Source organism: Gallus gallus, chromosome 6 (genome assembly GCF_016699485.2).
Source record: "Gallus gallus isolate bGalGal1 chromosome 6, bGalGal1.mat.broiler.GRCg7b, whole genome shotgun sequence".
Taxonomy (NCBI): Eukaryota; Metazoa; Chordata; class Aves; order Galliformes; family Phasianidae; genus Gallus; species Gallus gallus.
This window is the reverse complement of record NC_052537.1, coordinates 35837471-35864319: the sequence shown is the minus strand read 5'-3', so window position 1 is coordinate 35864319 and position 26849 is coordinate 35837471. Positions and strand designations below refer to the sequence as shown.

Here is a 26849-nt window from a genome sequence, read left to right as displayed (position 1 = left end):
CTGAGTTCTGCTCTGGGTTTGTCATCTTTTTTTTTCTTTCTTTCAAACTCCAAAGGCCAGATGAGTACCTCAGTTATTATTCCTATGAAAGAAAAGTCATTTCTCACTGTTTATACAGAAAGAAAACACAATGTGTATGTTCTCTAAAGTACAAATAAACCAGGAAGCAAGTGAATAAACCTTCCAAATTTTGTGGCTGTCAGCATGGTGCAGCATTACAGTGCTGTGCTGAGGGCTGGTGACCCCTCCATGCTGCACCACTTACCACCACCCCAGAGCAAGGACAGATCCACCTCAAACTCCAATGCCAGACATGGCAACATAACTGTTTTAGCAGCACGAGCAGTGGGCTCGCAGGCTGCACAGCTGTGATGAGCTCTTTGCTGCTCAGCAATGTTACTTCTGCAAAATTATTTTTCAAGATTACTTTTTGGAAGAAGTGAAAGACAGCTCATCCATGTTCTACAGAAACATTTTTTGATATGCTTAATATTAAGTAGCACTGATTTCATGCAGATGAAGTCATAAGGGCAGAGTAGGACAGTAACCTGGATATGGAATAAAGTTACATAAATAATGTCAGATATGTAAAGAAGCAGAGGAGTGGAGACAACAAACAGCTCAGCTATCAAGACAGAAGGTGAGCAAGTTTTGCTCCCCAACTTCTGCTCCATACAACTTTCTTTTGTGGCTTCTGTGATCTGTTTCCCATCTGACCACACACCCCCACCCATCTTGAGAAACTGCTCTGAGCCCATGTCACACTTCCCAGTCAAACAACCAGCAAACACAGCTCCTGTTTTCACCTCCCATCCTCCGTTCCACCCAGCAACATCCCAGCTCTCCCCCTTGCCCAGAACCCTGAGGTGCAGCTGTTAGTGCCAGCATATCAGGCACTGCACACACACCTGAGAGAGACAGCCTGCACACCAACAAACTTAGACATATTTAGACAGAAGGTTTAAATACATATTTACTTAAACAGTAAGAGTTAAAAATCTAACAGCACAGGGAGATCAGCCGGCTGTAAGTCATCACCAACACCTGTTGATCTCAATATATCACTCATTCCTGTTCTTAGAGCACCCCGAAAGGTTTTACAAAAGCCTGCTGTGTTTTCACAAGTTCCCAAGCATAAGAGAGGCATCCTGGGAGAGAGCAAAAACACTCCTCCTGGCAAGCCCACCAAGTGAGCAATCAAAGTTAGAAACTTCAGCCACAAGATGAGGGGAAAACAAACACAAACATAACCTCCCAATACTATTTGACAAAAAAATTCTCAAGATGGCTGCAAAAAACAAGGGAATTCAGCAGCGAGGTCAAGCAGCTATTCTCAAAGAGAAGAGATTACGTGTGCAAACGTAGTCTGAGCAGATGATACCCTAGACAAGGCCTCATTCATCACCAGCAGGGAAAAGCATTTTACAGCTGCCACAATGCATGACAACAGTCTGAGCGGGAGTTCCCAGCAGGAATGACCACTGCAATGACAGTTGCACACAAATGTGAGCAAGATGATGGCACAGTATGAACCTGAGAAGCCAGAAAGCACTGCCTGCATCAGTGCAGAGAGAGCTTCTCATGTTGGGCCCCAGGAGCAACTCATAAGCTCATCAGGGATGATGCTATTGGTAGAAAGCTTCAGAGAGATGCAGAGGAAAATAAAAATGGCTAGAGTTAACTGTATTAAAAAGGAATAGATAGATGAATTTAAAACATAGATGTATAATTAGAAATGTTCTCCAAATCACAAAAATAGCATCTCATTTCAGTACAGCTCATTGCCAGACCCACCCGCACAGTGCATCAGTTATGAGAGTCGGTGTCAAAAGCAATCCTGCTCCCAGCTCCACCATTTCTTGCCTGTTTCTGCAAAAACCTGTTGTAGCCTCCCAGCACCATTCCTCCCAGGCCAAAGGGCTCATACCTGAACAACCGGTGTAAGGACTGTGGTCTGAGCAAGCTTGAGGCTGCGCCCCGCTCTCTGCGCTGCAGGGTGCACACAGACCTGCTCCCACCTCTCCACTGCCTCTCAAAAACACAGGCAACAGCTCTGCAGCCATCACTGGCTCTGCTTCTGGGTCCTCACCTTAAAGGCTGGGGAATGGAGGCAGCAGACCACTTCTGTTCATAAAAGAGAACCAAATGAGCCCAGTGAAAACCTCAGGGTTTTTTTTTTTTTAAGAAAGGAGAGAAGTTCTGTTTCCTGACCTACTGTACGTACACTGATCAGCATAGCAGACCACAATAAGCATGCATTTGATGATTAAACAAAATGGGAATTAAGTACCGCATGTAAAAATCTCTCTCCAGAGCCCTGCCTGTCCTCGGGCACGGCCAGGGCTGGCAGCAGTGCACAGTCCTACCCTGTGTGTATGAAGGAACAAAAACAAACACAAAGGTCAACTTCCACAAACATTTTGTAGACACATCTAGCACAGCGGCAGGCTTGATTCAACACTAACAGCCGAACGAGCGCTATCAGGAGGTATCAGCAGAGCTCTCCTGACAGCCAGCCAGAAATAACACTGATACAGCCAAAATCCTACTCTGTGTTTGTGGCTCCAGAAATTCAAAGCCACTATGGAAAATTTTGTATATTTAAACCTAACTATTAAGAGATATCCTGTTTGCAATGAGGTAACACTTCTGTTTTTCTCTGTCACAAGGAAGCGCACTTCACCTAGTATCAACATTTCTGAACCGAGTTGGAATTGCTCTTTTCCTGTTTAGGAAAATGTGCTCCAAACGCAAGGAGAACTGTCAAAAAGTAAAAGATTGCTTTTATTGACTTATGCCCCCAACCCTTTTTTCACATCTTGAAACATTCTGGATGTGCCATAGGTCTCAGTGGAAGAGCCACTCCGAGCCCTGCCCTTCGGGTACCAGTGCTTGAGGACACGCTTTAAGAGACAGCACAAGTATGAGGATGCACTTCAAAGGAGAGCTGTAAGCACGCTTTGATGCATCTCTCGGCAGCCCTGGGAATACCCACTTAGTGCCGTGACAGGTGAACCGCTGCCAGGAGAGCAAAGGAACACTGTCCCTGTGCTCAGGGCTGAGTTATGAACTCAGCAACATCAGTAAAGATATTGTAATTTTTCCTTCCCTAGAGGGAAAGAGTTTCTGCAAATCAGCACGAACAACTGAGACTTATACAACCATCATGGAAAAAGAGCTGGGAGGCAGATATGCAAATAAAACACCACCACGCTACAATATTAGGTATTTAAAGCATGTTCTTCTAACTCTCACAACAGCTACAGGCTCAAAGCCAAGCACCTCACTAGAACCAAGCAGATGGGAACTGACTTGATTTCTCTGTCTCCATAAAATGAAAAGCCTCACTACATCCCAAACATGCAGCAGGCAGTCACAGCAAACCCCCTGTGATTCCAGCTAGTTACACTAAGGATGGACACAACCACAGCACATCACTGACAGCAGAACAGAATGGCCCAGTTGCAGCACCAGGGCCCACCCATAGGGCCCCCCCAGAGCACTCTCCTGGGGGCTGGGGCAGCACAGAGCTTCCCCAGGGAAGCCTCTCCCACAGTCCCCAGGGAGCCTCCAACAAGTGGGTATTGCTTTATTGGGAGGCAGATAAAAGCAGAAGCCAGAACTGAGTGGGAGGGAAGGCTCCATGATACCACTGAGAAGTGCTGAGATGGCGTTTTCAAGCAAGACAAATCCTAACCAGCCAGCACAAACCAAGTTAACCACTGGGACTAGGTAAAGCCACAGAGATTTCAATGAACATACAAAGGTCACACATCAGTGAGCAAACCACATCTTCCCCTACAGAATGCACTCAGGCAGGCCAGACCTGCAAAGCACCCGGCCAAGCCACAGCTCCGCAATGCCCACTCACACCAGCCCAGGCCGACGAGCCAAGAAGTACTGCCCTACAGACACACGGACGGCACAGGAGGCAGCTAGGGAAGGCACAGCCACAGCACCCGGCCATCACAGCCTCCCCCAGGCACACAGACGTGGGCCCAGCCCTGCCTGGGCTGCTCCCTCATGACTTCCTGCAGTCAGGAACAGAACCAGCCTGCTGCAGCAGCAGCACACTAAAGGTGCCATGTACCAATGCACAGCCTGCTCCACAGGAAAAAGGCTTTTTTTTTTTTGCAGTCAAATCCTATACCAAATAATTCACAAGTGTTATTAATTTAGTTTAGAGGACAATAACTATAATCTGTTCCATTTTTGACACAGATTTCAGTTTGCAGAGCAAGCTCAGTCCCTCCCCAGCTCAGTCCTGGAAGAGGCCAGGTGCTGACGCTCTGCCCACACGCTCCCAGCAGCACAGCAACCAGGGGACACAGCAAGGCGATGCAGGGCTGTGCAGCCCCAGGACGTGAGCTGGCACCAAGAGCTGGGCATGAAGCAGGAATGTAAATCTGAATGAGAAGTGCAGCTCCCCCGTGTTTGATTGCCAGGTCTTTCTTCTCTCACCTACAAAGCTGAACTGAAGGCTCTATAAGGAGTCCAGATGTCAAAAATCATCTGAAGTAAAATTATTTTCCCACTGTTTCTGCAGTCCTTTTACATATTTAACAGTCCTTCTTCCCCCTTAGTTTTTCATACAGACCATTTCCCATAGTTACACAACATTTACTCTTAAACACAGTTAGGGGTTAATAAAACCAAGTAGAACAAGTTATTTATTAACTAACTGGACTCCTAGTTAGCATCCAGGGCACACAGGCTATTAGACACCTACTTGATACCTCTATTTCCAGCTAACAGTTACTTAGGAGAACTTTGGTATACCCAGGCTGGCTGTACCATCCGGGTCTGTCTTCTGATCTCAGAGATCACCACATGATCATCAAAGTAGAAATCTTGAGCTTCCTCCCAAAATTCCATAGCAATACACCAGTTTTCTTAACCTGCTTTCTCTAGAGCCAAGCAGATCCCTGTCCCACGGCCATGCCCTGCCTGCCACACACACCAGCACAGCACTGCCCCCAGCACGTCTGCTTCCCCTTTTTAGGCAGGCAGTGCCAATGACAGGGCATGCTTCAATGGATCAGAGGACACCCATCTTCATTTCCAACTATAACCTATCAAAGAACCTCAAAAGATACCTCAAATTGTTGGATCATACTGAAACACACACGTTTCCACCCAATCCTCCAGTTTCCATTCTTCAATTACTAGAAGAACTAATAGAACTAGAATGCAACAACCATTTCACAGAATATACTGACTAAAGTGCAAAAAAAATGGGGAGTGATGCAGCAGAGACCACTCATACAGCCCTTCTTGATCAGCCCCCTCTCATCATCAACGTGGAAAGCTGCAGAATAAAACGTCAGAGCCAACAGCAGCAGCCCCACATAGAAATCAGAACGTGATGACAAGAAAGCCTCAGCAGGCTCAGGAAAATTAGGATATTATAAAGCAATTAATTTCCCCTTAGAGAAGTAGCTTGGTTATTTCTAGCTTCTTCATTACAGCAGGCTTCAAGGAGCCCTTCAGGATCCATCTTGCATCTTTGCTGCCTGCTGACCATTTGTGCCGTGCCAGGGTGCAGAACCACACTCTGGGTCACTGCCGCTCCTGCATCTGGGGTGCATTTCTTCTTAGGGCTCCCACCGAACCAACACCACCACTCCCACAGCTTTCTTCAGACACGTCCTTTGTGTACTGCTTTACAGTCAGTAAAAAATGCAAGTGAAAGATTCAGAGCAAAATCCCAGCCCAGGCTCCCTGACTGCCCAGATATGACTTCTCATTAACACCATCCCTTCCCTCTGCCCTGTGGGCATTACTCAGCCCTGCCTTGTGCTGATCTGCCCAAACAGGAGATGCAGCTAATTGGCTCCCAGATGGCAGTGCCTTCCTCAGCTGTCACTGGGCTTTGGCAAGGCACCAAGCTGCAAAGCCAGGATGCTCCAAGGCCCGTAGGACGAGCTGCTGTGGCCCCGGTGAGCGTCAGCACAGTCATCTCACTTCCACAGAGGGAGGAGCAGCTCATCTGCCTTGCAGTGCTAGAACAGCGCTAAGCACAGCCCTTTAACACTTGCATTCTTTGGAATTAAGTACGTAGATAATGTAGAGCAGTTTCTATCTCTCTGTTAATGTTTAACTAAAAATTTCATCTTCGTTCTTTGCTTTTGTTGTTGGCTTCCATAGAATCCTTAAGAGTCGGAGGGGACTAGATGGCCCTCAGAGATCCAACTCCCCTCGATTTGCTGTGCAGATCAGATGATTGACATAAGGGAACAAATGGTGCAGCCTAGCTCATGCATTCTCAAGTTTATTCTACAGTTCAGCTCTGTTTCTCAAGCAGTCTGTTACAACACGATGGGAGGAGTGTACACAAGCAGATTCTCATAACCTAAATATGGGCAGATTCCTAGCACATACATAGAATTAGTCATGAATACTTAGTTAAAGACTGATAGAAATGGTCCTCAGAGGAACAACTTGATCTAACCAATCTGAATTCCAATTATCAACTGCAAATGCCACCCCCTGCAAAAGGAGAGGTGTGCCTATATACAAAGAAAATAAGTCCACAGAGAACTAAAGCTGTCGAGGCACAGCGCTGGCCCTGACTGAGCTCTGAAAGCAGCACACGGCTGTAACAGCAATGCATTCCAGTGCTGCCTGCAGTCAGCTGTGCTAAGGCAGACTCTGATCCCAGCAGAGGGATCCAGGTGATCCTGGAAGCCCTGCACTTGCAGAACCGAAGGGTACTGTTAAACACAGCTGTTAACAGAAAGGAACTCCAAAGAAGAAAAGCATTATTGTTCCTACACAGACCAAATCTTGACCATACTGTGAATATATCAGCAAATACTTTACACCACAGGTGCAATGAAGTCACTGTCTCCATGCCTGCTGGAGCTATGGAAACATGCCACTATATTTTCACTTCACTTTCAAAAGGCTCTCACGCACAAAAAGATATATTCCTTCCTATACATTCTTTGTTGATGAAAAAATCCTGATTGGTTCCACTTGACACTGGAAGCAGCTTCTGGATTTGCTCTGAACAAAATCTTACAGTGAGATGCACTCCAGCCTTAAGTGGGTGTTTAGTCCATGAGAACTGATCTGAGCACAAAGGCTCAAAGTCAACTGACCCTTTCCAGACATGCTTCTATGACAATCTATCACTTGCTAATACGGTATAATGGGCTCAAAGACAGCATTTTTAGTTAAAAACTTTGCAAGATCTTGTAAATGTGATTTAAACTTTTAAGCAATGTATTAAGTGCATGTTGTCACTGTAGTAAAAAGAAAAAAGCAAATAGAACAAGTTATAAGTTAAAAAAAAATGAGGACTTAAATTTCCAACTTCCTCTGGTACCTCTGAAGGGCCTTACCTTGCACTTCACCTGTAAGTGCACGTGTGCTATTTTCCACAAAGACACAAAATTTAATAGCATCCAAAATGAACCTGGAGCATGCATTAAACATATAGGACAGACCTGGAACTGCTCCCCTGCCATCTGCTGCTCCCAAGCGAGCAATCTCAGCAGACAGGCTGCAGGTGAACAGAACATCTACAGCCCAAGAGCAGGAAGGGGGGAAATTCTGGCATAGTTAACCAGAAGGGCACAGGAACACAAGCCATGAAAGTCCCCCAGATTTGCTTATTATTATTAAAGATTATTAATATCCAAACACTTTCCTGACTTCTTTTCAATCTCACGAAACACTTATTTGTCCTGGAAGTCCCAAACAATGCTCGTTCACTGGCATGGTCAGCAGTGGCTGCGCCTCGTCACTTCTCCATTCAGAACAGGTGTCTGAGGCACCACTCCCATCTGCCTCACTCTGCACACCTGAGTTTGCAAGCAGTTGTGTAACACAAGGACTGCAAAGCAGCAGCCAGGTCATTTCTACAAATTTCCACAAGTTATCATTCATTCTGCCTGTCTTGAAGCACTGCAGCTCTGCCTCACCATCAGGGATGGCCCAGGCTTATGGCCACCATCTGCCACCAGTGCAGCTTCCCAGAAAGGCAGCAGGGATGAGAGGCAGGCAGGGACCACGAGCTGCAGGTTCCTGCTCTGACAATCCCAGCCTGACCAGTGGCTTTATGCCCCACCAGCTGTGGCTGCTTTGCCTCACATGGAAAACACTTTTGTGATGGTTTTCTGACCCCAAGTACAAAAAAAGGTGTCTTCATCAGTGTATTAGTCACCAAGCATGAAGACAGAACAAGAGGTCACAGTCTCACATTGCACAGGGAGGGTCAGGTTGGCTATCAGAGCAATGTCTGCTCCAGAGAGCGGCCAGGAGCTGGCACAGCTGCCCAGGGGTGGGCAGTCCCCGTCCATGGAGGTGTTCAGAGCCGCGGGGATGTGGCACTGAGGGGTGGGCAGTCTCAGAGGGCTTTTCCAGCCTGAATGGTTCTGTGATTCTATACACCTGAAGGAACTTCACAGGGAAAATAGGAAAATAGATAGACTGATCTTACGAGGAAACATTTTGAAGTTCTGCACACAAAATACTTCATAATATCAGAATAATTTTATATTACTGATTGTTTCCACAGAAAATGCAATACATAATCAGTCAAAACAGAACTCATAATAGATATGGAAAACAACCAAAGAGCATGCAAACTTCACAATGGCTTTCTATTCCACATGACAGCTCATGAAAAGCAAGAGCAACATACACACACACAAGACAAACAGTTGATGTTCCACATTACCTTGTCTAGGCACTGCCCACTTAGCACACACACTGAACACAGAAGCCACCAGATGTGGCAGAGGTTCCACACAGACCACACCACACTCCCCGCCCTGCAATGCCCACCACCCCAGGCAGACACCTCCACTACAAATGCTGTGCCACAAAGACTGCCCCTAAAGACCCAGGCAGGAAGACAGCAATTCCTGCACTGAACACAGCCAAGGTGAGCAGATGATTAGCTGTGTGCAGCTCAACATGGGGTGAGGCAGAGCACCCCCCTCCTCCGAGCCCAGCTCTGTGCCCAGCCACCCCAGGTGCCCAATGCTGCACCGCTGGGCTCTCGCCCCCACCACAGGGCAGTGGCTGACCTGCTGTGGTGCACAGTGCCACCCCCTCACTGAGCTCTGCTGATGGAGCAAAAGAAAGCTTGAACACATATAGGTACAGACCTGGATTTTTAGGATACACTGAGAGCTGGAGCTTGCAGATTGAAAGCTTCCCACCAACAGCTGTAGCAGAGAACCTTTCTGTGATGCCAACCCAGCGTATAGTCTATGTTCCAATGACTTCTGACACTCCTGTACATAAACCTCAGCTCTAAAACAGCTGCAAGCAGCAAGAAGCCTGACAACCCAAGCATAGAAAGACTTGAAATGAACTGCCCAAGGCACTCCAGCCACTCCTGCTCCAAGACAATGTTTTTTTTAGTTTCAACTTCTGTTACTTCCCCATCTCCACAAGATGACAGAGACTAGATTTGAATTTCCACCTCACATTCAGAATGTTTGCTCTGGAACACAATTTCTTAATTACAGCAGCATAAACTTCTACATTAAAAGCATCAGAAGTATTCCCTCTAAGCACACTTAATTGCAGTTGGCCTGTTTCTTAATGTGTTGGACACCACAGCTTTTTAAGTGGTGCTGAGAATTACTCCTTGTACCAATCCAGCAGAATAAGCCTTGCGTAGGAGAGGACTTTTTACCTCCTTGAAAACATCCCTGAGTATGAACATCAGTGCTAATGGGATCAGCAGATCTCCGGCAGCGCAGATTCCTATAGACAAGCACAGCTCACGCTGCCCTACACACATCCCAGCACCATGGCAGCTCACCCCAGGCCGCACAACCAGAACCCCACCCCATCCCATCAGCTTGCTGTCCTAAGGACTGAGGAAGATTTACCAGGATGAAAGGGCCCAGCAGCTCTTAGGAACCCATTTATCTGGTAACCTATACCTGTACCCTACCTCTACCACGCTCCTCCAGCTGCTCCCAGGACAATTCCCTCTCCCCTCATGTACCTTCATCTTTTACCCCAAAGCCAGGGTAAAGGATCCAGCTTTCTGCAAAGCAGGTGATGACACCATGAACGTACAGTGTGTTCTCCCTCTGAAGAGTCCTGCCGGGCTGCAGCACCACCCCAGCAATAGAAGGGACGCACAGACCCTGAGCTCAGAGCCAGGCCACAGGGGGCTGTACCCAAACCCAGCCTCACTGAGGAGGTAAAAGGGAAAAGGCTGCTGGCCCCTCCTGCCCCGGCCTCCCAGGGCCACATAGGCACGATGCCCTGAGGTTGGCAGAGCAGCTCTGTGGCTAGGCTGGAAATCAGCCACCTCAGAACACCTGCAGACAGCTCACAGGATTCCCAGTGCATCTGTTTTTGGCTCCTCCACTTCTCCAGCTGCTAAAACTCAGTTAGGAACAGCTAATAATACTTCATTTTCTAAAGATTACTTTACCATCTACGGAAGAGCTATTGGTTACCACAGAGACATTACCATGCAGCTCCCCTGGGAGGGAAACCGGTCTGAGTAACTGGGACAAGAAGGGGGTGCTGGAAGGGATCGCATTATGAGGATGAGGCCTTCACCACAGATCTGCTCCCACCGCTCGCACTTCTGGAGCTGCATGAAGCAGCACTGATGCCTGTCACTGCCAGGTGACACCTCAGGCCGTGCCACAGGAGGAGCCCAGCCCACTGCTCACAGCCCCCGGCCCTTCCCTCATACCCCACAGCTCCTCCAGAAGCACCTTGCTTTCCTCCCCGCTCAGCAGCACTGACGTGCTGAAGGCCTTCCTGAACACAGCCAGCACAGCAAAGACCTGGCCTGGGCAAAAGGGCCACTGGGCACCTCTGGCTTTTCTACAGCAACCACCACATGCAAGAAGCATAGCTTTATATTATGAAGTATTTCATACAGTGTTATTAGTGCTGATACATTAATACCTGTATTCCATATAGTGTTATTAGTGCTGGTATGTTAATACCTGACCTTTCTTACAAGCAGTTAATCCTGAGAGACAAGTCCACTATTACAGAACCCATCTGATTTCCTACCCCACTGTTAAAGTACAGTGATTTCTGACAGGCAGCAATACTGCTGCTGACAGACAGGGCCAACAACCACAGAACAAAATGCACCAGGCTGCTCCCTGAACACAGTGACCTGTATAGAACTTCCCCAAAGCTCAAAGCAGAAAACATCACTGGTATGTTTCTGAAAGATCTGCCCTATTTCAGCACAGAGTTTGAAAACTACAGTCCTATTCTCTATCAATAAGCACACAGCAGGAAAAACACTAAGAGAAATGGTACAGTGTAAGAATCAGGACATTCAAAATAAGAGGACACTTCAGGAAAACAAAAACAGAAGAATCACTGACAAAAAACAACCATTTATGATTAACGCATTCCCTGAACAGCTTCAACAGAAAGATCTGCAGCTGAGTTCTCCAGAAGAATATCAAAACACTGCATCAGAAGCAGGTAACAATGGTTCTGAAATAACAAACCATCAGATTTTTAAAGCACATAATCAGTATAAAAAGCAGATGAATACCAAGTCAAATGCTCTCCCCTCCACTCTGTGACCCTGGACAGCTAAGCACGTGGATCTAACATCACATCCCTCTGAGCTTCCTCAGAGGCATCTGTAACATGAGAGAAAGCACAGCAATAACAGCAGGGTAGCAAGGTCCTAGGCTGCAGTGAGTGAAGATTTGCTCAAATGCTACAGCTGTAGCACAGACATAAAGAGCCTGCTTACCTTTAGAAGGCCTCAGGTACACAGGGATCTCTGGTAAGAGACCCTCACCTCCACTGCCAGCCATTAAGTGAGGACTGGAAGGGGTGGATCCTGGCTCCAGCCCTTCCGGTCACTCAGCTGCATTGCACACACCTGAGCTGCCAGGGGCTGGCCCTGCCTTCCACCAGGTGCTCCATCACTGCTTCAGGCCGTGACTGAGCATTTCTGCTACAACACCCCTCATCTGAGTTCTGAACTTCAGAGAAAGAAAAACATTATCCCCATTTACCAGGCCTAGTTTTAAAAGACTCCCTAAATTCAAAAGAGTTTCAATTAAAGTTTTAAGGAGGTAATCAGTAACAGAGGTAATCATTTTAATAAACTCTCCTAGCACAAAAAGCACACTTTACATTTCCTCACCTAGGCAAAATAATAATAATAATTATACAGAAACAATTTTATGAATTCCTGATAGGTCTACAGATAATGCAATTGCATGTCCTGTGCATAGCAAAAAGAGGAGTTTCTTCCTGCATTTAAAAAGCCAATGGTAGCAAACACTGAATACAAGAGTGGAAAGCACAACTGATGCTTTAAAGGCAGGTCACACCTGCTTGTGCATTTACTGCAATGTGTTGGCCCTGCACAGAGGAACAGTTAATATAATCACACGGGATACTTTCTCAAGTGTTCCTTCTTTGCTGAGTTTCCAAATGGTTTGCATGCTACCCACAGCAACAACATAATTTACCCTGAAAGGTAAGAGCCCAGGTTCCTTAAATTGAGCTCTAGAACCATTCATTTGAATGCATTCTTAACAGAAATTTTGAAGTTAATCTGTCATTTGGGTTCATCTATGAACAGTCTGAATACAACGCTGTGTGAAGTTTAACAGGTTCCACATCCCTGTAGACTCTAAAAACCCAGCAGCTCTGTTTCAGTTAAGATTCTCATTCCTCAGTAACTTCAACTGTTATTTTTAGCATTTCTCATTCTCCTCACTACACACAAAACTTCTGTGATAGCTTTCACAGGTTCAGAAGGGACCGTGAGATCACAGCTCAGCTCTGATGAATTTCACCCACGCCCTTACACACTGGCTGTAGAAGCATTAATAAACTAAATATTTCTATTCACAGCAGATTAGATTGTTGAGAAAAAACAGATGCTAAGGGAGCTGGAAGCATCATCACCACCCAGGGCTCCTGCAGTGTCTGAGAATTAATTACGTGAGATAAGAACTAAGATGATCAAACAAAGAAATCCATGTGCTTTGCTACAGAAAAGGGGGAAAAGACACTGAAGAGCTTTGCAGAGCCTATCTGCTGCCAGATGTGAAAATGAGTTTAACCCCAGAGCTCGTGAATAAAACATGTTGGCTAAGCATCTGAGAAACGGGTGTATCTCCAATATCAGGGAAGTCTCGTAAGACAAGTCCAATCCACTCCGCTTTTCACTTTGTCAGCAAGAAGGACGGCTTCCCGGCGCTTTCTCATGCCTGTGTGCTTGTAAAAAGCCATCAAGCTACTTATCTATTTGCCTCCTGGGTATTCTTGGGAATGTTCTGATCCCACCTCCTCTGCAGTCACTGGTATTTACTATCACAGAGACCTGCATCTTGGGATGAACTGGAAATACAGCCCCGGACAGCCCACCGGATCTGTTCTGATGGTCTCATTTTGATTATTTACTTCTAAGAAGAAAAAGTTTTCTAAAAATTAAGACTTCCTCATGTCTGGAAAGAAATACAGAAAGGGAGGAAGTGGGAAAGATGAATGATAAAAACAACAAACATCACATCATTTCCAAGTTGTTGGGAAGAAGAAATGACCTCTGGCTAAAAGAGGTTGCTTCTTATCCATAAAAACCATACAACAAGAAGTAGGTCTCAGGAACACACCACATACACACCTATCTCCTACATTCCTATATGGGGATTTGTGTAGCAGAATTTCAGCAAAGCGCTGTTAAGATCCAGCAGCTGGCTGTGGTACATGCTGACAACACCACTTTCAGGAGGATTTCTTAAGATTTCAGCACTTGGGCACACAACCACCTTTGCTGAAGGTGTAGAAAACAGCAGCATCAGAACCAAACAACTCTGAGTATAAGTTACGAGCTGAGCAAAGTAATCCACCATTCAGCGTTACTCCGCATGTTAACGTCACACACTTACAGTAACATGCTCATAGGAGGAAAGGGGAACAAAGATTAATTCTGTGCCTGGTGTTAATTGCTTTAACTCCAAACGAGCTCCCCCAGGCTGAGCACAGCCTCTGCGCTAGCCATGGGCAGCAGCCTACATGCCACACACTGCCCAAGAACAGCAGCCCCACAGCAGGCTGTAGGAAAGGGCAGCGTGCCGAGGGCAGCTGGGAGGCTGTCAAGTACCTCCCATCAGATGCAGGTTGAAGGTCGCACCAGTGCCTGTCAGGGGACTGGAAGAAGTTCACAACCATCTCATGGGATGATAAAGAAATCTCATTTTTCATTCATCACATCACCTTTGAGTTAATAGCGGTAGGACTTCAAAGTTATCTCTGAGATGCTAATATCTTAGTAATGTTAATATATGTCCCCTAATAATCCATATTTTTTATGAGCAGAAAAAGGGTAAAACCCCACGAAACACATCAGTCACCTTACACAAGTTCAGAGACACAAGGATCTATTGCATGGGTGTCCAACCTTCTGGCTCACCTGGGCCACAGTGAGTACAGAGGAATTGTCCTGGGCGGCACAGACATAGGCCGCTCCAAAAGTAATGCATCCTATTTATTTCCATGGAAACAGCAACAGATATAAAGAGCACTAGAACACTATTTGATAGAGCAAATTCTCAGCTACAAAACTCTGTTTTCCAACACGGTCACCACCATTAGCTGTGCATTTCTGCTAACAAGAACAAGACACTCATCCTGATCTGACCCACTGTCCCCACTGCTGAAACGCACTGTACCACCCACCACCTTGCTGTGCTCACATCCCCTGTTTGGCCCCCATGAACATCCAGCAAGTGCTGAGGAATGGGGCGCCATTCTTCCCACAAAGAGGAATTCAGTGACACACTCGGCTTCAGATGCACCTCCATGCCATGCATTCTGTCAGACTGCCCCTCTGCTACCATCAGTCACACAACAACAGCATGGCACCTTGGTGGCAAGGTTCGACCCCTGCTGCACACCACCAACATCCGCCCCCGATGTTGTGGGCCAACATAATAAAACAGAAGGCATTACTTTTGGAGCAGCCCTCGGAAAATAAACAACACCGTTAATAGCTAAGTAACAAAACAGTTCAATTTCAAATATTTTTTAAAAAACTTAAGAGGAAGAAGAACCTCAGAGCAGTGGGATACGGGACCTGGGCTCTGTGAAACCAGCACAGCAGTCCGCTTCAACGGCAGCGGCTGCCATTCTCGGGGAGCTCTCAAGGTGCTCATCAGAGAGTTGTGATCAAATCCTACTCCTCCTTGACAATAATTGTTCCAAATGCGCCAAAAAGCACCGACGTGAATAACGTGCGACCGTGAAGCGAAGGGCGTTTCTCTCTGCTCAGAGAGGTCTCTCGACAGCCCAGGAAAGGGATGCGATCAGGTTGCTGAGTCGCAGATCTGCCTGCAGCTCCATACGTTCCACCTGAACATATGCAGGTCGTGCATTTATATCAGCCGAAAGCGGCGTAACAGACAGAAACGGATCGTTTCTTTTGCGGCCTCGAATCCTTTTCTCAAACTCCCGTCCCAGAATGGAAAGCACGGCTGCGCGCTGCTCAGAGCCCCGTGCTTAGCGGTGCCGGCGTGCGCGCAGCTACTCGCCCCGCCTGAGCCGGCGCTGCCCCGCGCTGCCCTCCCCACGCCGCGAATCACGCGCTGCCGTCTGGGCGCTGCAGAGCGACGGGTGCGCGCCCGGGGCCGCTCCGCGGGGAAGAGCCGCTGCCTTGAAGGCACGGGGAGGGGGTGGGCAGCGCTGCCAGCCGTGCTGGGCCGCGCGTTGGACGTGCCGGCACTGCCCTACTGTGTTAACGGACACTGCATCCTGCCACTTAACATGCAGCTTGCTGGTTAGTCTGTGACATCTCAGCTTCATCTACTATCTCTCTAATTTATCTAATATTTATCTCAAATATACACGCAAACCCCCATGCAAAACATGCAGCAACGAGTGGTGAACTGGCCAACTCTCACATTTCTGAGAAATTAAGATAACAGGCTTGGCCTGAAGATACATTGCATCCAACCTATACAGAACCACAGAATCATTTTGGTTAAAAAGATCCTCTAGCTCCACCATCACCTCACCCATGCCCACCACTAAACCATGTCTCCAAGCACCACGTCCATGCAGCTCGATGTGGGCTCCACTGCTGCCCCAGGCGCAGCGCACATCCACTCTCTTCATGACAGTACTCTTCTGACACCCAACCTATAGCTCCCCTGGTGCAACCTCAGGCCATTTCCTCATGCCATGCACAACACTCAATGAAGACAAACAAAACACAGTAAAGATACTGCACCACTAGCTTTACATTAGTGCAACAGTTCTTTACAAGTTGTCCAAGAAGATGGCTCAGGAAACACAGAAGTCCACTAAAGCTTGCATTCACTATTAAGCTGTAGTCAAAGAATCATAGAAACGCAGAATGGCCTGGGTTGAAAAGGACCACAATGATCATCTAGTTTCAAACCCCGTTATGGGCAGGGCTGCCAACCAGTCACAACATCTTTACCTGTATGACCAATTGAAAATCCATATTATTTGTAAAAATACATGGAACTGTATCCAAATTCACCGTATCTTCAGAGAAGCTCACGTGGAATACAGGAAAGGAATGGCAATGTTCTAAACACACGTGCTAAGTCCTTTACAACCAGTAACCACATTACAATTCTTTTCACAGGTCTCTTTCCAGTGACTAATAAACTTTCAGATTAAAAAGTCCTATTTCAGTGAGTATCTGAAAAAGGCATATTAACGGCTAACAAACAAAAGTCAAAACCTTAAAGGATTTACTAGGCATAACTGTAAATACTTTGCATGTCTGCTTTGATTATGTTTGACATAGTTTCCATATGGAAACTTACACTGAGTTTCATCAAGAGCTTTACTTTGTTTAAAATATCCAGCCACGTCACCCAATAAACATTTGCAGATATAGGAGAACATCACCTGTACGGGCTGTCCTCACTGGGGAGGGGAAAAATCCACACCAAGATTCTCTCAAACACATACAGTTTCCGTCTGGAATAATACATATCTTCTCATTCATCATCCCAGTACAGAGCTGTCTCTGAAAATAACTATTTCTGTTTCACTGTTTAGGTTAGTGGAAAACGCATTTTGTTTCACTCGGACTGGAAACATGGAGGGTGCACTGAATGACTTTAGCTTAGAATCATAGAATCACTAAGGTTGGAAAAGACCCACAGGATCATCCAGTCCAACCATTCGCCCTTACAAAAATCTCTCATCAGAACAAATGGTTTGACCAACTCCTGTTGTAGGTAACAGCTACACAGCAATCGGCCAGGTTACAAAACCAAGAGCTCCCATCCTCCTATCACAGCCTCACTTCGTATGCTGCCCCACAGCACCTGTGGTATTTGATGATAGCAGTTCATCACGTCAGAAGTTGAAGCAACCGTGGTAATGCTTTTAAACTGTTTTACAGAAAAGTATCCCACATATTCATGCCATACCATCAAGCCATGCAGCCAGGTGGAACCATTCAAGACTCAGAGATGACCTTAACCTGAATACTACACAAACACAGACGTACTCACACAGAATTCGCCCAAGCCATTAAATCCAATGATCCTTCCACTTACATTTCAGAAACCCTCCAGAAGCTGTGACAAATGCACATCTCTCCTCCTTCCTGACCTTTGGATAAATCCATGTAGAAAACGATAGGATTTGGTAGCTTTAAAACACTGAAGAATAGCATCAAGGCACGACAAAAATGTACAAATCAAGGAACTAAACACTCCTTAAGCTTTTTACTTGCTAAATAAAAGGATGAGAGTTCACTTTGTGCCCTGACAGGAAGGACCCAGCTCAGTATAAGTGCTATTCATATTGCTCCAACATAATAATAAGTCAGATAAAAGAAAGGCAGATAACCAACAGGGACCACACATGGAATTTGTACCCTTCAGCTATTTTCAAGGTTCAATAAAAATCAGGAGAAGATTAACGTTAATTTAAAGGATGTCTTAAAAAACCCACTCTGTTTGAAAAAGCGGGTGGGGGGAACTGATTCCCAGCTATGCTACTCATAAATGTTGTTCCACTCGTGAGGTTTGCAGTTATTTGGTTCAATTCCATGAACACGTGTTTCCGTTTTCATGTTATCTCCAGTGCTCCACGACAGTGCCTGGCACTGACAGGAGGGACCATCCAGAAGATGGAGAGCACATCTCAAAACCCTTTCAGCTAAACAGAACAATGAAGCCCAGGAAGAGCAGATATAGTAAAAAACTTTCTCTGCTAAGCCTGCTGCTACCACCATGCATGCAGGACACTCAAAGGGACGACCGAGATGCTGCAATAAGTTCCAGTGAAAGTCTGAAGCACTGCAAAATGAAAGCAGGCCCTTTTTTGTGTGCGCCTGTTTTCGTGCTCTGCAATTTGTCACCATGATCAGCAAATCTCTCCCAAATAAGGCAATCAAGGCAGAGGCCATTTCAGACAGCTGCACTTACATCTGTATCAGCGTGCCTGCTGAGCTGCTGAATTACTTAACAAATATTACAGTATTTAATGCTATTAACTAGAAACACCCACATGGCCGTTTTCAGACTCCCACAAAGAGCACTGGCTTTCTGCAGACCAGCGTTAGGCATCTCTAATATGGCTTTAACACAGACATCCCAAACACTGCGCCACAGGAGATAGGAGGTGTTATGTTGGAGAAGCCCACCAAAGCAGCACAGGAGGTAATGGGGGGGTTGGTGGTGCTGGTCCAGATGGAGGACACCTCACTGACAGCGCAGCCACTCACTGAAGTAACTCCATGTATCTTCTCAGTTATATTATGGAACCAAAACATCTGATTATTATTTATAAAAAAAAAAGGACCAAAATTGTAGAAGAGACTCTGCAAATACAAAGCAAATATTCCAAGGACAAGATACCTCTGGCTCTGCTAACTGAGCACAGAGCAATCACTCACTCGTCAGGTGCAGAGGAAATTTAAATGAGTTTTGTTAATGCCACATTTGTTGGCATTTGCTTTGCATTATTCCACAAAGTAAACAGCTTACTGTACTCCGGGTTCTGTATCAGGCAACAAATTTTATGCCCATTTTATCAGCACGCTGCTTTCCCACAGTGAGCCCATGTCCTCCCAGCAGATACCATCATTCAGTACTGCAAACTGGACTTATCACCAGGCTTGCAGGAGTCACCGCGAGCTTCAATAATCACCAATACTAAGCGCTGCTCCCATCTTAGATTTCTAAATGGCTAGGAGGTTGTATGGATTTTCAGTTGGTCACACAGGTAAAGGAGGCTATCACACAACACAGCTGCACATGAGACAGCTTCAATTTTAGCCATCTCTGGAGCACAGGCAATAAATAAAAGCATGAGAAAAGGTGCAAGAGGCGAAGTTCACCGTCACCACCTGCTCATACTGCAGTTTACAGACGTACCTTTCCAGCAGGCAGCTCCTTCCAAAGTATCTAGGAACCAGAATGTAGAGCCATGCTTCTAAACTCCAGAAATAACAAACACTGCCCTGGTCACTGATGTACTCGGGCAGGACACGACAGGAAGTATGCAGCTCTGCTGCCCAGTCCTTTGGTGAAGCTCAGCACGTGTGCAGTGCTGCCGACGCAATACCTTCTACTACCAAAATGCAATTAAAGACAGAAGTTGGATATAAATGCACAGAGCAGCACCAGTTTTAGAACTATTTCTGCAGATCTCTTTCAGATCATCCATGTCGTACACCCACTACTGACACCCCCCACACTGACAGCAAAGTAACAAGAAGATGCAGCTCAGAGAAAGCTTTCTAAACTGCAACAGGGGTGTAACATGGAGCATTATTTCAGCAGCTCCATCCATTGTCTGAAGAGACAAACCATACAGACCCCCCAGCTCATTTGTGTGACTACCTGGGTCTCACTTAGTTCCATGTTTTTCAGAAGTCAGTTTTCCTGCAGATCACTTGGTTCACTGATACTTAGAAGAAGGTTGTTTTAGGCTGATAAAGTTAGCCCGAGTGCCATGCCAGAATTAGAAAAGCATGGATATGTTTTCCTCACACGTTCATTCAGTTGTCCTCCACCTCCCAGGAAGCCCCAGGTCCTCCTGCAGAGCAGGCCCAGCTGCTGGTCCTTACACACAGGCAGAAGCTCACGCTGTATGTCCCAACTGTGCTGCATGAATTACTGTCAATACAAGTGACAGTTGTCTTGCTTTACATCATGGAACAACTGAAAAGATACAGAAGAGGAATATTCATTTTTAAATATTTTTCTCTCACTGTGACAACGTCTCCACATTCTCAACTTAGTTCATCTCTGGTCCAATCATGCTTTAAGTGACAGTCACACTGAAAAGCACGCCAGTGAAGGAGCCGTTCTGCTACCTGATCACTTCCCATCACACATCTTCACTGCTACTTGTTTTAGGTAGAACATGAGCGTGGATGTTCATCAGCTGTCAGTCAGCCCTGCACATCCACTGCTCTTACCCCTTCAGTCACCTAAAACTACATTCTGGCTCCAGCGCTTTCAAGCAAACAAAAACCAAATCAGAACTGAAAGCCTGACTCGGAGGGCTCAGGTTTTGCACACTCAAAGCATAAGAAGCCTTCAGAAGACTTCAAAAAATTTTCTGAGCCAACCAGCCAGTGAGTTCTGCCTGAAGTTGCCAGGGCAGTAGGGCAGCCTTTGTTTTCAAGGAGACGTATCCCAGCTTTTGGACTAACGTCACCCTGCAAAGCATTTGGATATGGTCTATGGGCACCATCAGCTGTACTTTTGAGAACCACATTGGACAGACATTTAGCAGGGGAAGTACAGCATCATCACTAGACTCCAGAAGTTTGTGGAGAGCACGATTTAAACAGCCCAGACATTTGGCTACTTGGAACACCAAACTCCGTTAACAGTTGGGCAAAGGCAGCCCTGCCAGGCCAAGCAGGCCCTACTCTGGCTGCAGGTGGGGTAGCATTGGGAGGGAAGAGACTCCCATTTCTGTAGGGATGCAAGGCTCACAGCCCAGAATGGGAGAGAAAAAATGGGGTATAAACAAACATTCTGTGAAGGAATATGGGGGTTTTGGAAATTACAGAGCAGGAAAGAAAAATAAATTATTACAGAAAACTTTGTGAGGAATTTGAGCCCATTTTTCATACCTTTGCTTACGTCACTGTAAGCAAAATGAGCACAGCAAACAAAAATTTAGATTTGGACACATGTTATTTCAGTTGAGCCTTAACAACAAGCATAAATATACCAGGATTTTTTCAGCTGCCATGTCTTGCCAATTGTGTGGGTGGAATACAAGATAGGTTTGCAAAGAAACCATTACAGATGAAGCTGCATCACTGCTCAGCAGCCACTAAAACAAAGCACCCTACCAGACAGCCAGCAAGCAAGGACTGCAGAGCATCCCAGACTGCACCGGCAATTCAAAACAAGCCAAAGTTAAGGACTTGCACTACTGCCCCAGTAGAGATACGCTCTCCTGTGAACAGGAGCCGGTAACCTGCTTTGCTCTCTGAGGGGAGAGACAGGAGCTGATCTCAAGCATTAGAATTCACGCTTCCTAGAAAAGCGTAACAGGAGACATGTGAAGCCCAGCCAAGCCATGGAGGCGTGACAGAAAGGAACAGCCCTGCAGGAAAGGAGATGGAGAGCCACGAAACTTGTGCAGCCATAACAGACAAGCAGATAAAAAGGCAATGAGGATTTGTCCTAAAGAGATGATGGTCTTTCACAAGCATTGGAAAGCAACAGTGAATGGCTTTGACAACAGGGAAACAAGAGGGGGAAAAAAGGCCATTAAAAAAAAAAAAGTTAGCTCTTGTGGCATGGAGTCACAGACTGGTTCTGTCTGCTTGAGGCTGAAGGGACCCCTGGGGTCCCACTGCCCTCCAGGGCAGGTTCTCATTCCACCACATTCAGATGGCTTTTGAAGACCTCCAAGAAGGAAGACAATTTGCATAGCAGAAAGACATTTCCTCACTTGTACTGCTCCAAATATAACCTAATAAACTTGTTTTTAAATCTGGTTAATAGTTTTCACATACAAGTTAAAAGCATGCATTTGCAATTTGCTTGGCAAAAGTTCCGCCCTGTAAGCAACGCACACAAGCGCATCTTGCGCCAGAATCCAGTCCTCAGCCAAGGACATCCCCTCACCTGCTGACAGGGCCCTGTCCCTGTGTGACACACAAAGCCTTGTTTCCATACAAGCACTGCAGAACTGAAAGACGACAATGGTGTTGGTGGCCCATAAGAACAACGGGACCTTCCCAGCACTGGTTCCTATTTTTCCCTAAATTACATTGAAGATCTTTGTTGATCAAGTGAAAGGTGCGGCAGTCATAAATTGCAAATAATTTAGGACTTAGTAAGGAAAGCCAAAGAAAGGCTCTGCTACATTTTTCTTCCTAAAAGCTGTTATCTCACAAAACAAATGAGAATCAGCTCAGAGCCTTGCAGTCAGCCAAGCCTGGATGAAGTCTGTTGTTTCAGCCCAGAAAAACAACACTGCCAGTCTGTGAAACAGGCTTGCTGTAGGTGTCCAGTAGATTTTGGGTCACATCCAATCCTCCCAAGCGAGCGGGTCTGTCATATACAGCCTCATGCAGCTCTTTACTAGCTCCTGTGTCTGACAACATTCGAAGTTCAAAACAAAACAAACAAACAAGTTCTTTCATTCCTTCCTCCGGTTAAAAAAAGCTATAGTAATTCTAGACAGGCATTTTTACTATGAACAGCTTTTCAAAAGACACTTTAAATGGTGCAGTTATGGACACAAACAGCCCACGTGCTCATCAGAAAGAATCCTGCTCGTGCAAATCCTCCGCAGCAGCAGACGACGAGAGCTGCATTCCCAGCACTACACACAGAGGTCTTCATTGTCCTATCAGCACTACGAAAAGTTGTAATTCTTTCCCTAAATAAACAATACTGAAGTAATTAAAATACATTTTGATGCTGGCTGATGATACTCGAATACAGAATTCCCTCAAGTGACTTTTGAACTATTTCTTCTAATGTTTGATTGACACATAAATAAACACTGCCATAAAAAGTTCATCGTGCATTTCTGAGATGTTCCTATGGGAAAAGGAGTTTTGCTTTTCCCACTGGGATCGGTAAAGCCTCTAAAATTAGAGTTTGCCACATCACAAATGCAAAAACCTAAGAGCACTCTCCCACAGGCTCACTCGGAATTCAGAGTTACCTGGAGCTCCCAGAGCCCGCCTGCTGCTCACTGCGCATCTCCTGCAGCACTAACAGTGCTAAGAGCACGGCTCAGGAGAACTCAACCCACTGGCCTGCCAATATTCAAAGGCAATACAAATTTCTTTTCAAGAATGTAATGGAAACTGAAAAAAGCAAGCAGAGAACAAGTAGAGACAGCTCTACCTCACACACTGTACAAATGAGGATAGGACACAGCATGTTCCCTGTGACCAGCCTCTCCTGAGGTGTTAGCAAAGACTCCTAAGAATGTCTGAACCACCTGGAAAAAGGCAGCATTACTGAATGTTCCATTAGCAGTCCCTGTAAACCTCACTAACAGACAAGATTGAGGCAGAACATCCTTCCCAGCTTTTACATACTCCTGTGGCTCTTCAGATTTATTTATTTTTAAGCCTATTTGAAGAGCTAACTTTGACTTCATTTGTGCTTGCATAAGCCACAGAAACCTCTTACTAAACAGGAGGTTCATACAGCTTGTGTTAACTGATCCTTTGTTTAGCCAAGAACTTGTGCAGCAATAAAACGCGATGCATGCCCATACAAGCTGTGCTGAAATCAACACATGCGATACTTTTCTGCCTTCCTTCAAACAAGTGGGAAAGAATCTTCGCCCTGGGTCTTGTCCAGGAGCCGTGTATTACCCTGCTCCCACAGAGCCAGACTGGAGCACAAACTTCAGAAGGGAAAACCACCGCACCCCAGCTGGCTGCCAGGGGGCCGGGTGCTCAGCGTGCAGATGGGGCTATGCGGGTGCTCATGGCTGAGTGCAAAGAGAGCCCCCGCTCGTGCAGACCCACTGCCCAACAGCAGCTGCAAAATACTTGCTGCGTGGACAAAAAGTGAAAGCCTTTGCTTCAAGTTCTTTTGCAGAACTGATGAGATCTGGGCAATTCTAGAATTGCTTCTCTGTAAGACACGCATATGTCCTTCTTTGAATTCTGTCAATCACCAGCATCCCCACATGATCTGTAGCAACAGGTTCTGTCATTTACTGCTCTCCTGGTTCCCAGCTTGTGCTTTGTTCGGTGCCACACAGTCCACACTACAAAGATGCCTGAACAGCCTCAATCCAGTGCCAGTCAGCACACCACACTCCTACATCACAGAAAAGAGATCTGGATGGTTTCTATATGTGCATCAGCAAACCACTGCATTTTCTTCATGTTAATGCTGGGTCTCTGAGGACTGAACGACCATGGGCTCCCGCGGCGACTCAGTACTGTGCTGTGGCACTCCTGGGGCTGTGACAAACATCAGGCAGTTCTAGCTTCTCTTTTAACTCTTCAGAAGGCAGGATCCTGCAGGACGGCTGGGTTTGTGCATCTGGCAGAACACACTGTGTTCGGTGCCACAGGGAAGAAAAACACCCAGCCACCTCCTCGTGCTGCCTCCAGCACTGCTCACTCACACTGATGCTCTTTTCCCATTCTCCTTCCCCACACGTATCCAGTTACCGCCGGCAACCCTTCCTGTGACCACAGCACATCCAGGCCTTGACAGAGCGCAAGAATGGCAAGGCCCAGCCGAGGCCTTCACTCCGCAGCACTGCGCAGGCCCTCAGCCCTATGCCCCCGCCCCACAGGACCAGCGCCCAGCACCAGGCCCCAGCTGGGCACAGGGCCTCACAGCTCCCAGCCAGGTGAGGACCACGAAGAACCCAGGGCTCTGCTCTGAGCTGGCGTTTGCAGTTGGACGCTGCTCCGGGCTGCCCTCCACAGGGCCACTGTGCCCCAGAGCCAGCAACGTGCAGCAGTAAATCAGGTTGCTCTGGCCACATTCATCCCTGCTGCAGTGGTACAGCACCTGTCGCCGGGGGTAGCAAACAACACATCCAGAGCAAACAGCTTTGCTTTCCTGGTGGAATCTGACACACAAGTAACCCCGCAGAACAGGCGGCTCTTCTCAGAGACATCCATACTTAAATGAGCAGCAGGGGGAGAGCTGTAGGAAGAGGCAAGTACACACAGGGAGAGAGGGGGGAAAAGCCACTGGAGGTGATGAGAGAATACATTTGCAGGGGGTGAAAGATGTGAGCAGAATGATGAAATGACAGAAAAGGAGAAAAAAGGTAAACAAATGGCAAATCAGCCCTTCAGAAAAAAGCACAAGATCTGAGGGCTTGGCTGGTGTTCAGTGTGAAAGTGCCTGTGAAATCAAATTCTGTGCTAAGAAAACTCATGATGAGGACTTTGAAAAAGGCAACAAACCCTTTGAAATATCACTTTCATGAGCATGCGAGTACAAACCGGTACACTAACAGAGCACACACAGAGCGCTCCTGCTGTGCTATCCCACTCCTGTCGTGTAGCTTTGTAGCTAAATGCTCTGGAAGCCAAATCCACCATCCTGACATGCCAGCAGTGCACGGAAACTCAGCCAGCAGCAGGCTGCCCACTCTGCTCCACCTGCTGCAAAACCAGTGACAGAAAGCTACAGCCACATAACGCACATTATATTAATTCCTCATGTAAACAAGTGTTCTTGCTGCTAATCATCACTTAATCATGATGAAAGGAAAGATGGCCTGCAAGATAATCTTTGAATTTCCTGCTTAAGGGAGGCGAACACTTTGCAGCCTCCTACTGAAAACCCTCTTGCTCAGAGGACTGCAAAAAGTACGTAATAACATTTTTGCTTTTTAGCAAACAAGAAAAAAAGTTATTTTTAAACACACAACTCTATTTTGGAGAAAAAAATCCCTCTGCTGCATCTGCATTGCTCCAACCTTCAGCAAACTAGAAAAAAGCTTTTAAGATATGGATGGATACTGATGCATCGCTTTGCTGCACAGCTGCATGGGCTCTGGCAGCTACCTTATGCCTGAAGCAGATCCTGTTCTGCTCTGCACCTCACCCTCAGGTGCTGCTGCCTGCCGTGCCCCCCCCGGCCAGGTGCAGCCCTCACATCGCAGAGCAGCACCGCAGCGACGTCCTGCACGGCAGCAGGCTGCAGGGACACAGCTGCGCCAGGGCCAGCAAGCACTGCACGCTGGGATGCCAGCAGCGGAGCACACATCTCTTCTGCGTGTTTGTCGCTACCACCTACAGACTGTGTGAACAGCAAGCTACAAACCAGTGCCACATCTCCCAAGCTGTATTTCTGCTTTCCCAAAGGAGGGACATAAGCAGTTTCACAATATTGCTGCACAACCGGAAGAACCTTCTTCTCTGACAAGGCTCGGCATGGACATTGCCCTGCAGTTCCACTACGCTCTCAGCCACTTTCAGCTGCTGGGCGATACCTATAGGGCCACCCACAGCCAGGGGAGCCCAGCAGGGCAAGGGGCAGCGAGGCAGTCCCACAACAGGGCAGCTGTGAGCAGTGAGCCGGGAGCCATGCACACAGGGAGGGCTGTTCAGCACGTGGCACCGGCACACAGGGCCGCCTCCAGCTTCGTTCCAGCACACACCTGGGCAACAGCTGCATCCACAGGCAGCGAGCTTCCCACAGCTTCATTCTCAAGGTACAGTTATTACCTGTTATTAAGAACATTATAATAAAAATGTACAGGCACTGTAAAGGGTAACAAAACAGCTTGCTCCACCCCCATCACCATCGCCCACGTCTCCACCTAGCTCAGGAAACTTTTAGTAGCACCGAGTTCTGATCTACCTCAGTTTCACCTTCTGCAAAGGGCATTCGGAATCCAGTAAAACAAAGACTCCCAAAACACCGTAAGCATAAGAGCAGCAGGAACGA

At 46.8% G+C, this 26849-nt stretch overlaps 1 protein-coding gene across 8 annotated transcripts in view; it reads right to left on the bottom strand.

Moving 5' to 3' along the window:
* The window catches only part of INPP5A (inositol polyphosphate-5-phosphatase A), a 230852-nt gene that overhangs the window by 180175 nt on the left and 23828 nt on the right, over window positions 1–26849 (bottom strand). Inside the window, exon 1 of one of the 8 annotated variants that reach the window (XM_040703145.2) lies at window positions 19971–26373. The exons of 5 other annotated variants lie outside the window; for them this stretch is intronic. In XM_040703145.2, coding sequence (XP_040559079.1) covers window positions 19971–20090 — 120 coding nt within the window. In that variant the 5' untranslated portion in view covers window positions 20091–26373. Of the gene's footprint in view, window positions 1–1927; window positions 14700–19820; window positions 19857–19970; window positions 26374–26849 lie in introns of those variants that run through there. 2 more of the 8 variants (XM_040703148.1, XM_046943200.1) reach the window with 2 other exon arrangements.